The 13994-nt window shown below is 48.5% G+C and overlaps 1 protein-coding gene across 1 annotated transcript in view; it reads right to left on the bottom strand.

Moving 5' to 3' along the window:
- The window catches only part of LOC119309910 (cell division cycle protein 48 homolog), a 28390-nt gene extending 14448 nt beyond the window's left edge, over positions 1-13942 (bottom strand). Inside the window, exon 1 of the mRNA XM_037585812.1 lies at positions 13025-13942. Within this exon, the coding sequence (XP_037441709.1) occupies positions 13025-13942 (918 nt within the window). The remainder of the gene's footprint in view (positions 1-13024) is intronic.
- Positions 13943-13994: the final 52 nt, after the last annotated feature.

The raw sequence follows: 13994 nt of genomic DNA on the forward strand, positions 1-13994 counted from the left end.
CGAGCATCATCCGGCCAGAAGGAGTCGTTCACAAGCTGTACATCCCAAGATCCAATGACTGGGCAAATGAGCTCATTAACATGGATGAGTATGTTCTGTCCTCGTGGGGTGATCACTTGTCTCGACCATGCCCTTGGGATCCATGGGTCCGACCAGATCTTCACTTGCGTACCATCACCAATACGCCAAATATATCCTTGCTTAACCAAGTCGAGGCCATGCAAAATACTTCTCCACGCGTAGGAGATACCTCTCGAGCCTCTGCCTCCAAGATGGTACAGTTTGGGAAGTAGCGCGCTTTGAGGATACGTGCACAAAGGTTGTCCGGGTTTTGCAGAAGGCGCCAACCTTGTCTAGAGAGCATTGCGATGTTGAAGTCATGAATGTTCCTAAATCCCAGCCCGCCCATAGCCTTGGGTTTACTTAGAGTTTCCCAACTGATCCAGTGCATGGTTGTCTCTTTATCTTGTTGGCTCCACCAGAATTTGCTGATAAGCGTGTCCAACTCCTTGCAAAAGCCCTTAGTTAGATCAAAACTGGACATTGCAAAGGTGGGAATGGCCTGCCCGACCGCTTTGATCAAAGTCTCCTTGCTGGTTTTTGCTAGCAGCCTCTCCTGCCAACCATGCATTCTTCCACACAGATTTTTCTTGATATAGCCGAACACTTTGCGTCTAGATCTGCCCACATGCACAGGTAAGCCCAGATATCTTTCATTGCAGTTTTCACTCACAATTCCTAGAGCCGCCTTCACCTCGTTCTTGGTCTGCTCTGGAGTGTTTTGGGAGAACATGAGCGCAGATTTTTCAAGGTTAATACACTGCCCCGAGCAATTCTCGTAGAGGTCTAGAACCTCCCTAAGCACCCTTGCCTCTCCTTGGTTTGCTTTGACAGGATCATTGAGTCGTCAGCAAAGAAGAGATGGGAGATAGACGGTGCTGCTTGGCAAATACGGACCCCAGTAAGTGTTCCTTCCCTCTCTGCTTCATGCAAAAGTGCCGACAGTCCTTCCGCGCATATGACAAAGAGGTAGGGTGAAAGCGGATCCCCTTGCCGTAGGCCACGAGTTGGGCAGAACTATTTGGTGAGCACTTCGTTGACCTCCCAAGAAATTAAGGTGGTGAGATGGCATGTCCTTTCAGGATGATTTGCTTTCGAAGAGGAGCCATGCCTCCCAAAGAAGAACTGATGAAACAGGCCAGAAGCCTAAAAATTAATGAACCCTAAAATTAAAAGGGTGAGAAGGGATTGAAGAGGAGGAGGAGGAGGAGGAGAGGCTTACGGATCCACTGTCTGCTGAGAGGGACGTCGGTGATAAGTTTGCCACGGTAACCACAAAGTACGCACTGCCGCTTCTCCGGGTCACCACCGAGTATGGTCGGATTTCGGATGCGATGCCCATGGTAGGAGGGGGAGGGGGAGGGGGAATGGGAGGACGAAGGACACCGACTCCGTCCCATCTGGTTACACTATCTCTCCGTCCCTGCCGGCGTCGGTCTCGTTACCTCCATGGCCTCGCTTCGCAAGAGAGGGATTCGGGGTGAGACCATGAGAGGGAGGAGTGGGGGCTCGGGGCCAGTTAAACTCTTCGTCGCATGGGATGGCTAAGACAGATGGTAAACCGGCTGGTGTTAAACCGGCAGACAGTTAAGACAGATGGCTAAGACAGACGGTAAACCGGCTGGTGTTAAATCGGCAGACAGTTAAGACGGATGGCTAAGACAGACGGTAAACCGGTAGACAATGTTAAACCGGCAAACATTGTTAAGCCGGTAGACAATGTTAAACCGGCAAACAATGTTAAACCGGTAGACAATGTTAAACCGGCAGACAATGTTAAACCGGCAGACAATGTTAAACCGGCAGACGTTAAGAAGCCCAGGAAGGGAAGTCAAAATAATTTAAGTTAAAGTCCGAGTTGGACTCCACATGTAACCCGCCCCTTCAACATATATAAGAAGGGGCAGGGCTCCCCAAAGGGGGACAAGCAAGAAACAATCTCTAGGGCTAGACACAACTAGAGGAGAGCCGGTTTATGGCGACTCCCTCGTGATGATAATGAGATCTAGCCTCAAACGGCATGTAGGGTTGTTACCGGATGATGTTTCCCGGGGCACGAAGCTGTCGAAACCCTTGTCTTGTGTTGCGTCTCTCGATTCCGCTCAACCCCTCTCAAGCTAACACATAGATGCGTTGGCCTCGCGACTAAGTCCTCACACTAAGGACATTTGACGTGTTAATTCCACGACAGGTGTCGTCACTGATTCCTTCACCACCGCTATCTCATGGGTGGCCGGCGGGGATCTAATGTCCCTCTGGTCGGGTTTAAGCCCAATCCGGTCATAGTCCGTAGCGACTCCCAAGGCGGCGATGCGATCCAAGAGCTCATTAAGAGAGGAGAGCTCCACCGGATCCATCTGTTCGGAAAGCTCCGAACCAATGCGAAGGTTATGCGTGATGACCCGAGAGGCCATCTTCGGCGCGACAGCCGATGGGGCGGTCATAATGAAGCCGCCAAGCCGGAGAGTCTGACCTACAGCCAGTGCTCTCCCAGAAGTGATATTGTCCTTGACAACGAGACGAGCCATCGAGCCCTTGCAGTGGCGACACAGAGGAACTCTCAATGAAAGCACCAATGTCGGTGTCAAAACCGGCGGATCTCGGGTAGGGGGGTCCCGATCTGTGCGTCTTAGGCTAATGGTAACAGGAAGCAAGGGACACAATGTTTACCCAGGTTCGGGCCCTCTCGATAGAGGTAAAACCCTACTTCCTACTTGATTAATATTGAAGATATGTGGAATACAAGAGTAGGTCTACCACGAGATCGTAGAGGCTAAACCCTAAGAGCTAGCCTATGATTGTATGATTGTAATTGTGATCGGCCTTCTAAGGACCACGCTCTCCGGTTTATATAGACACCGGAGAGCTAGGGTTTACATGGAGTCGGTTACAAGGAAGGAAACATAATATCCGGATTGCCAAGCTTGTCTTCCACGCAAAGGAGAGTCCCATCTGGACACGAGCCAAAGTCTTGAGTCTTGTATCTTGACGCTTCTACAATCCGGACGATGAATATAGTTCGGCTGTCCGATACCCCCTTATCCAGGACTCCCTCAGCCATTGACGTACTTCTTCCTCCTATATATACCTACATACCCCAAAAACATCTAGGGAGCCACCGAAACACAATTTCCACCGCCGTAACCTTATGTATCCGCGAGATCCCATCTTGGAGCCTTCGCCGACGCTCCGCCAGAGGGGGAATCAACCACGGAGGGCTTCTACATCAACACCATAGCCCTTCCGGTGAGTTGTGAGTAGTTTACCACAGACCTTCGGGTCCATAGTTATTAGCTAGATGGCTTCTTCTCTCTTTTTGGATCTCAATACAACATTCTCCCCCTCTCTTGTGGAGATCTATTCGATGTAACCTCTTTTTGCGGTGTGTTTGTCGAGATCCGATGAATTGTGGGTTTATGATCAAGTTTATCTATGACAAATATTTGAATCTCCTCTGAATTCTTTTATGTATGATTGAGTTATCTTTGCAAGTCTCTTCGAATTATCGGTTTGGTTTGGCCTACTAGATTGATCTTTCTTGCCATGGGAGAAGTGCTTAGCTTTGGGTTCAATCTTGCGGTGTCCTTACCCAGTGACAGAAAAGGTTGCAAAGCACGTATTGTATTGTTGCCATCGAGGATAAAAAGATGGGGTTTATATCATATTGCTTGAGTTTATCCCTATACATCATGTCATCTTTCTTAATGTGTTACTCTGTTCTTATGAACTTAATACTCTAGATGCATGCTGGATAGCGGTCGATGTGTGGAGTAATAGTAGTAGATGCAGGCAGGAGTCGGTCTACTTGTCACGGACGTGATGCCTATATACATGATCATGCCTAGATAATCTCATAATTATTCGCTTTTCTATCAATTGCTCAACAGTAATTTGTTCACCCACCGTAATACTTATGCTATCTTGAGAGAAGCCACTAGTGAAACCTATGGCCCCCGGGTCTATCTTTTATCATATAAGCTTTCAATCTACTTTTATTTGCATCTTTACTTTTTGCATCTATATTATAAAATACCAAAAATATATTAATCTTATCATACTATCTCTATCATATCTCACTTTCGCAAGTGCCCGTGAAGGGATTAACAACCCCTTTATTGCGTTGGTTGCGAGTTCTTTGTTTGTTCGTGTAGGTGTGTGGGACTTTTGAGGAGCCTCCTACTGGATTGATACCTTGGTTCTCAAAAACTGAGGGAAATACTTACGCTACTATTGCTGCATCACCCTTTCCTCTTCAAGGAAAATCAACGCAAGCTCAAGACGTAGCAATGATGGGGTTGAACGTTGTGCCTAGCAACTCAGGGACGACAATGGCGGAGCGGAGGGCCTAGGCGGGGATGGCGACGCCTCGGACACAGAGGAGGACGTCGCCGAGAGAGACACCCGCGAGGCCATGTGGGGTGGTCGACGACACTGGAGTAGTGGCCGGCGAGACAGGGTGGCCGCCGGCGCGAGGGGGAGAGAAGAGGTGCTCAGACGAAACGAATATATGACCGGTGATGCGGTACTTCAACCCCTCTCATTAGGTGGTGCTAGTTACATGCTGACTATTATTGATGATTATTCGAGAAAAGTTTGGCCTTATTTCTTAAAGCATAAATATGAAGTATTCTCAGTTTTTAAGAAGTGGATGATTATGATTGAAAGGCAAACTGAAAAAAGGTAAAAAATACTTCGCACTGGTAATTGTATGAAATTCTGTTCTAAGCAATTTAAGAATTATTGCAAGTCTGAAGGCATTGTTAGACATTACACCGTTTCTTATACCCCTCAACAAAACGGTGTTGCTGAGCGTATGAACATGACCATTATTTCCAGAGCCCGTTGCATGTTGTCCAATGCAGGTTTGCATGGGCGTTTTTGGGCTGAGGCCGCTTCCACTACTTGTTATCTCATTAACCGTTCACCATCTATTGCTCTTAATAAGAAAACTCGAATTGAGGTATGGTCTGATTCACTTGCTGATTATTCATATTTGAGAGTTTTTGGTTGCACTCCTTATGCTCATGTTGATAATGGAAAATTGGAGCCTAGGGCTGTTAAGTGCATCTTTCTTGGTTATAAGTCTGGTGTTAAAGGTTTTAAATTGTGGAATCCTGGAACCCAGAAGGTTGTTATTAGCAGAAATGTTATCTTTAATGAAACTGCTATGTTACATGATGTTCCATCTACTAACATTCCTGTTCAGGAGCCTACTGTTCAGGTAGAGCATGTTATTGATTCAGGTGATACATCTGATAAGGACAATGTTGATGCACATGATGAACCCGTGATTGATGATGAGCATGTCACTCCCACTCCAAATCAGCCCATTGTTCGACCCAGTTGGAATCTTGCACGTGACAGAGTTAGACGGGGTATTAATAAACCTGACAGGTTAATTGAAGAGTGCAATATTTTTTCTTTTGCTTTATCTGTTGTAGAAGAGATTGAAAGTAATGTTGAGCCTTCTTCATATTCCAAGGCTATTATTTCTGATGGTAGTAATAAGTGGATGACCGCTATGCATGATGAGATGGAGTCACTTGAAAAGAATGGCACTTGGGATTTAGTAAAATTACCTAGAGAGAAGAAATGTATTCGTTGCAAGTGGGTTTTCAAAAGGAAAGAAAGTGTTTCTCCTAATGATGAGACAAGATATAAAGTAAGGTTAGTTGCTAAAGGTTACATTCAGATTCCAGGTATTGACTATAATGAAGTCTTTTCTCCTGTTGTGAAGCATAGCTCTATTCATACTTTACTCAGTATTGTTGCTATGCATGATTTTGAGCTTGCAAAATTGGATATTAAAACTGCATCTTTACATGGAGATTAGAAGAGGATATTTATATGAAACAACCTGAAGGTTTTGTTATTCCTGGAAAAGAAAAGCATGTCTGTAAGTTAAAGAAATCTCTTTATGGATTGAAGCAATCCTGTAGACAGTGGTACAAGAGATTTGACACCTTTATGCTCTCTCAAGGTTTCAAAAGGTCTAATTATGATAGTCGTGTTTATTTGAAAATTGTCAATAATTCAACTATTTATTTGCTCATTTATGATGATGATATGCTAATTGCTGCAAAGAGTATGTCAGATATTAGTGAAGTAAAGAAGTAACTGAGTAATGAATTTGAGATGAAGGATTTGGATGCAGCAAAGAAAATTCTTGGCATGGAAATTTCCAGAGATAGACCGTCTTAAAAAGTATATCTAAGTCAGAAGGGTTATATTGATAAAGTTCTTCGTCGTTTTGATATGCATAATGCCAAGCCGGTGAGTACTCTGTTAGCTGCACACTTCAAATTATCATCAGCTTTATGTCCTAAGTCAGATGCAGATATTGAGTACATGTCTAGAGTGCTCTATTCAAGTGCAGTTGGTTCACTTATTTATGCCATGGTTTGTTCCCGTCCGGATTTATCATATGCATTGAGTGTTGTTAGTAGATACATGGTTAATCCTGGAAAAGAGCATTGGAAAGCAGTTCAGTGGATTTTCAGATACCTACGAGATACTTCTAATGCTTATTTACAGTTTGGGAAAACTGGAGATGGACTTGTTGGTTTTGTTGATTCTGATTTTGCTGGCGATTTGAATAAGAGAAGATCGCTCACAGGTTATGTTTTCACCATTGGTGGTTGTGTTGTGAGTTGAAGAGCAACTTTGCAGTCTATTGTGGCTTGTTCCACTACTGATGCCGAGTATATGGCTATTTCTGAGGCATCCAAAGAAGCTGTCTGGTTGAAAGGTCTGTATACTGAGGTTTGAGGAAATTCATCTTGCCCTACCGTATTTTCTTACAGTCAAATGCTATATATTTTACAAAGAATTCAATGTATCATGAGAGGACAAAGCACATAGATGTCAGATTTCATTATATTCGAGATGTTGTTGCTGAAGGCAATTTGAAGGTATGCAAGATAAGTACTCATGATAATCCTGCTGACATGATGACAAAGCTAGTTCCTACCAATAAGTTTGAGCTTTGCTTGGTATTTCTCAGTAGTCTTATGGACTTTAACACACAAGGTGTTTATGCTTATTTGGATGGAGTTATTTACTTTCTTTGACTACTGGAGAGAATTTAGCTCAAAGTGAAGATTGTTAAATTGTGATCCAAATTCTAGCGTATTGGACTAGACATAGTACATACGGTGTGGACCTTTGCGTTGGTACGGAGGCGTACGAGTATAACTCGTTTACTTGTCCTATAACGACTCTTATGTGTTGCCCCTCATATATATCATATGTAGTCGCACATAAGACGGTCTGTCGTCTCGTACTTATAATACTCCTCCTTATAATAATTGCGCCTCCGTGCGTCCGTGGTTTTCTTCCGCAAGGGTTTTCACGAAAAAATCCGTATCTCTCTGTCTCATTTATTTCTAGCTATTATCTAACATCGCCAACTCCCAGATGGACTGCGTGCTGGGGAGCAACCCGAGGGCGACGAGCTACATGGTCGGGTACGGCTTCATTTACCCACCACCGCGGCGCGTCCATCGTGTCCTTCAAGTCCAACCCGTCGTTTGTGGCCTGCAAAGCCGGGTACAAGATCTGGTATCCCCGAAAGGGCAGCAAGCCGAACCTGCTAGAACGGCGCCATCGTTGGCGGGCCGGACGAGTACGACAACTTCGTCGACGCAAGGAACAACTACCAGCAGACCGAGGCGCCCACCTACAACAACGCGCCGTTCATGGGCGTGCTCGCTCGGCTCGCCGCCGGCGGCCGGTTTGGCCGGTCAATTCCAGATGGTACGTCTTTGCACCCAAATTTTCAGAAGTTATTATCTCAGGGATGAAGCATCATTTGATCCGTGACTCTTTTCTTGCAGGGCTTGACAAGCAGACCTCAGTAGCGCCATCCCTTTCTGCCGGTAATAATCTACCCAACATCATGGCTTTCTAGATTCAGTTCAGTAACAGAGTGTTCGTCATTTTTAGTACCCAATCCGAGAGACGACTAACTCTTGATTCTTCACCATGTGCGCGTTGCAGCCGGCGATCAAGGTGAGCACGCGTCGCCGATTGTGATCGAGCAGAATGCGACGGCGTCATGGACGGAGAAGGGCCGGACGTACCACCGGTACGCGGTGACAGTGACCAACAGGTCGCTGAACAAGACGGTGCACGAGCTGTACCTCGGCATCGCCAAGCTCTACGGCCCGGTGACGGGGCTCGACAAGAAGCGGTATGGCCACGTGCTGCCGGGCACGGCCCGTCGGTGCCCGCCGGCGGGAACTTCAAGTACGAGTACGCCTACACCGCGTCGCCGGCGAACGTCTGGGTCACCGGCTACAAGCTCGTCTGAACTGAAACCAATGGCAGTCAGTTTGTGAGGTTACAATAGGGAAGTTGGAGCGATGGGGCTAGTGACAATCTCTTATGCCGTTATAATAAGCTAAGCTAAGCTCGTAGGAGTAAGAGTAACTAGTGGCTGCATGTTATCGTGATTGAAAATGTAAGTGGAATGGTATTGTTGCGCTATGCTATAAAGTATAAACCAATTGAATTATACTTTCTCCGTTCGGAATTACTTGTCGCGGAAATGGATATATCTAGATGTATTTTAGTTCTAGATACATCCATTTCTAAGACATGTAATTCCGAATGAAGGGAGTAATTAACAAGAATCTCCGTTTAAGTTTTTTTTCAAGGGATACGTCAAGATTGACGCATCGAAAAGATAGATAGAAGAGGCCAAGAAAGGCCGACCCTTTTACAAACCCCTCCACGGCTAAAAAAGCCGTAAGTCCACATGCGGATTACTCACCCAGGTCCTCCCTATCTACCATACACGTTTAATTTTTTTAATTTTTTTGAACAAGAAGTTAATCCAATAAAAACTAAAGAAAGAGCTATACAGCAGAGAAATTGTACAACGAAGACACTGCTACTGCCGTTATGGAAAGGATTGGATATTAGAATCTAGTCGCCAAAAGCATTGTATCTATTTCGCTGTGCTCTACCGCTCTGTACTGAATCAACTGAAGTTATGGAAACGACTACAGGTACCGAAGCGAGCTGAAGGCGCGCCGCCGTCATCGCCCCTCCATCGTCGGAGCCGGGCACAACTTGTTGTAGTAGACAGTCGGGAAGTCGTCGTGCTAAGGCCCCATATGACCAGCACCCCAGAACAGCAACCGCCGCCGATGAAAAATAACGTAGATCGGAAGGATCCAAACCGAAGACACACGAACGTAGACGAACAACGACGAGATCCGAGCAAATCCACCAAAGATAGATCTGCCAGAGACAGCTCCACACGCCCACCAACGATGCTAGACGCACCGCCGGAACGGAGGCTAGGCGGGGAGACCTTTATTCCATCTTCAGGGAGCCGCCGCCGTCTCGCCTTCCTAAGTAGGACACAAACCCTAACAAGATTGAAAAAAACGACTAAAAACAAAGCCCTCCCGCCGGCCCTTGGCAAGATCCACCGTGCCTCCATGGCCCTAGGGCCACCGGAGATGAGGCGGACCTGTGCCGGCGCCGGCGAGAGGCACGAACCCTAACTTTCTTTCTTGAATCAATTGAAGTTCCTCTGGCAGGCATACAAATTTGTTTGAATGCCTTTCAAAATGAAATTGTTTGTACTGTTCCAAATACCCCAGGAAGTTAAAGTGATCAGCTCAAGGAAGAATTGCATGATAAAGTATGCTTTAAGTTGATTAATCTGTCCCTCAATGTCACAGTGCATCGGTGTCCAAATTCACATGGAATAAAAAAAGAGATCCTTGTTTCCAGAACTCGCAAGACACATAGAACACAAGTGCAGTCTGCAACAAAGTAAAATTTCCTCTGCAGGAGTGCATTGGTATTCAATCTATTTTGGATTAGCAGCCAAAAAAAGATCTACTTGAGCTGGCAGCGGGAATTCCATAGCCATTTAATTGCAGGAATGACAGTGGCCACTCCAATCAGCAATTTATAGGTTTTTGAAACCTTAAAGAGGAACTTAAGAAAGTAATTTAACTCTTCGAAACCTAGAGGAACTTGTGAGTAATTAAACCCTAAAGAAACTTCCCTTCTTTCTTTCTTTTGTTGCAAACCGTATGCCCAGCCCGGCCGTTGATGGTGGACACTGATCATGAGCACCAAGCAAGTTCCCCCAACCAGAACTCACAACAGGAAGATCATACTGTGAAAGGCCGGGCTGAATAACATTCAGTTGGGTACAACAATTGGCCTCTGGATAAGGGTAGTAGAGATCAAACTCATTGTTGGCTAACAAAGAACTCTCTGAAACTAAGACTGTTGAGAGCCATAAGTTTCAAGACAAGAGGTGCTCTCTTACAACTTCAATGAGAAATTAACCGGAGCAACTATGGGTAATTAAGGGTTGGGCATAGCAGGATCTATGTTCGGTTGCTTTTCTTCTCCTGATTTTCTGATCCAAATCCTATTTCATTGATTTTTTGATTGGAATTCAATAAGGAAAACTAGGAAAAACTGACTTGAAATTTTCCTTTTTGTTTCCAGTGGTCTTGTGCAGGAGCAAAGAGGGGTTGTCAGGCCAACTCCAACGCGCGACCCCAAACAGACGTCTGTTACGTCCGTTTTTCGTCCGTTTGGGGCAGGAAAACGGACATGGTCGTCCGTTTGCGGTCGTGCGGGCATCGATGCACCCAACGGGCCCGCCTCATTCCAAACCGCCCGGGGTCGTGGACTTTAATTTTTTGTCAAAATAAAAAGAAATAAACTTGCAAATAATACGAAAACATGAATATAAACATAAAATGTCCATACGTGCATATTACCAAAGTTCAACGCAGGTCTTAATTAAACTTTAACTTAATAAAAGACATAAAAAGTAGATAAAGGCCCATTGCTGGTGGCCGCCGTTGTCTTCAGGAGTCGCCGTCCTACTTGTCGTCGTCGCTGGTGAGGTCAACGTTGGGCGGTGGATGCCACAGGTGGGCTGCCCCTGCCAGACCGGAGGCGCCGCTGGCGCCTGCACCACCTCCTCCCGTGACCCCTGCTCCTGCCCCGGCGATCGCGGGGGCGTTGCTGACCATGGGCCGACTCCCACAAAGTCGGCCATTTCCGGCGGGGTACAAGAACAGCTCCACTGCTGGCCCACCAGACGAGGGTCCCACACGGCGAGGGGCTGCTCCTCCACCACCTCCTCCTGCACCTCCTTCTTGACGTTGACGTCCATCTCCGGGATGGCCACGTCGGCGGGCCGCCGACAGGGCCAGAGCGGTTTCTAGGCCATCCCATTGACGCTCGTCGTGCGTGTTCATGGAATTCTCCATTTAAGGGCTAATGAGTCGGGCCTCCTCCTCCTCGGTCATGCGTGGCGCCGGTGCAGGGGACAGCGTCGGCGAGATGCCGCGCACACACCTATGGCCGCGCGCTTGGGGCGGGCTGGCTGCACAAGCCGGGCGCGATGGGCGCTGGCCAGCAAAGTAGGACCGTCTACGCAGGTCATGCTCATCGCGGAACCACGTGTCCCATAGCGGCGAGTCGATGGCGTACTTGGTGTCCCGCAGCAGATCCGGTGGCAGCTATTGGCCGCGACGGTCGATCTCTTTGCGGCGGGCGCGGCCGCTCACCGGCACCACCGGGATTGGCACGCGGTCCGCGGAGAGATGACAGCTGTTTAGCAAATGAACATCTCCCCACGGGAGCGGCGTGGACGTTTCCTAGTACCAGCGGCAGACGTCGATGTGGACGTACATCCTCTTGCGTTGGCCGGCCACCGGCGGCGCGAGCCGAAAAGCAGGTGGTGCGGGCGGAGATGGTGGTGCGGGCGACGCAGATCTGCTAGAGCGGCGATGGCCAGAGGAGGAGTCGGTCTCGTGGTCGTGCTTACCCTTGTTGTTGATCCAATGCCAGCCCATGGCGCCGGCGGGGAGGTGGGCGAGTGAAGGTGCGGTGGCGCTGGCTAGGGTTTTGCTCGCTCGTGTCGGGGCTCAAGGAGGCAGGCCGGCCAGAAAGTGAAAGCTATGGACTGGCCGGTCAACGGCTTCCACATTAAGAAGGACGACGACCCCTCCGCCCATGTCAATGACAACCGGGGCCCGCCACTCGTGTGCATTGAATTTGGACGGTGGTGGTAGGTGGATGGCCGCCACGCGTCCCCGAGGCGGATGACGAGCAAGCGCGTGCCCGTCCGTTCGACGTCCGTGTGGCCACAAACCGGGTGCATGTTTGCACCGGAAATGATGCGGGCCGGACACGAAACGGATAAAATTTGCGGATGCGGCCACGCGTTGGGCCGTGTTATCTGTCCGTTTTAGCCCAAACGGACATGAAAGGAGAGGATGGGTCGCGCGTTAGAGTTGGCCTCAGAGAACGATAATAGTACAATCTCAATAAGGAGCTTATTATTTCAGTTAACGCTTTGGCTAGTTTTCAGAGTCTAGGAAAGCACAACAAGAAGCTTATTATTTCAGTTCTGTGTAACCGATAATTCAGTTAACGCTTAGGCTAGTTTTCAGAGTCTAGGTAAGCACAACAAGGAGCTTATTATTTCATCAACTGTATTTCTATGATGTATGTAAAATTCTTAAAGACGAGAATTATATACAGGAAAGAATCAATAATATACATGACCGATGAGAGAAAACAGAACAAAAACATAGTCTATAATATTCTGGTACTCCTACTTCATGTTCTAACAATGATTATTGGATTACTTGTACAGATCGTCTTCATCCTCATCAGCTGCCGTGGAGGTGTGGACAGCAGCTTCCGCCGCCTGTGGCTGCGCCGGGAAACGAAACTCGGTGCCGAACCCCCTAGACTGCTGCAGCGTCTGCGCGAATGCCTGGTACTTCCTGATGGCGGCGTCGCTCACGCTCCGCCTCGCGTACTCCATCGATTCCTCGAAGTGAGCCGCCTTAATCTCTGCTACCTCCTCCTCTTCCTGCCCGCCGTCCATCTCCATGGTGTCTTTTTCCATCCTCTGCCTCTCCATGTCCTTTTCAATGTCCTCCCTGATGGCGTACTTGCACGCCCTTTGGCAGATCTCCGTGATGTCGGCACCGCTAAAGCCGGCGGTGAACCTTGCCAGCACACCGAGGTCGGCGTCCTTGGCCACAGGAGACTTCCTGAGGCAGGCCTTGAAGATCTGGTGTCGCGAGGCCTCGTCCGGCAAGGGGATGTAGATGAGCTGGTCCAGGCGGCCGGGACGGAGCAACGCCGAGTCAATGATGTCCGGTCTATTGGTGGCGCCGATGATGAAGACCGTCTTCTTGGCGTTCATGCCGTCCATCTCGGTGAGCAGCTGGTTCAGGACCCTGTCCGCCGCGCCGCCGGCATCCCCCACCCTGCCTCCCCTCTGGGTTGCGATGGAGTCAAGCTCGTCGAAGAACAAGACGCATGGCGCAGACTGGCGCGCCTTGTCAAAGATTTCACGCACGTTGGCCTCACTTTCACCGAACCACATGGTGATCAGCTCTGGCCCCTTGATGCTGATGAAGTTGGCTTGACACTCGTTGGCGATCGCCTTCGCCAGCAAGGTCTTGCCACATCCCGGTGGCCCGTAGAAGAGGACGCCCTTGGACGGCGACATGCCGAACTTCTCAAATTTCTCTGGGTGCTCGACCGGGTACTGTACGGTCTCTTGCAGCTCCCTCTTGACGCCGTCGAGGCCGCCGATATCGTTCCAGTTGACGTTGGGCACCTCGACGACGGTCTCACGAAGCGCGGACGGGTTGGTGCCGATGAGAGCCGTCTTAAGGTGGTCATTGGTGACGGCCATGGAGTTCAAGATCTCGGCATCAATGGTGTCGTCCTCTAAGTCGATCACGTCCATCTTCTCCCTGATGCACTGCAACGCCGCCTCGGTGCAGAGCGCGGCCAAGTCGGCGCCGACGTAGCCGTGCGTATCCTTGGCAACCACCTCAAGGTTGACGTCCTTGTCCAGCTTCATGTTTTTGGTGTGGATGCGGAGCACTTCGAGGCGGCCGACCTCGTCCGGCACG

This window comes from Triticum dicoccoides, chromosome 5B (assembly GCF_002162155.2).
Source record: "Triticum dicoccoides isolate Atlit2015 ecotype Zavitan chromosome 5B, WEW_v2.0, whole genome shotgun sequence".
In the NCBI taxonomy this organism is placed as follows: Eukaryota; Viridiplantae; Streptophyta; class Magnoliopsida; order Poales; family Poaceae; genus Triticum; species Triticum dicoccoides.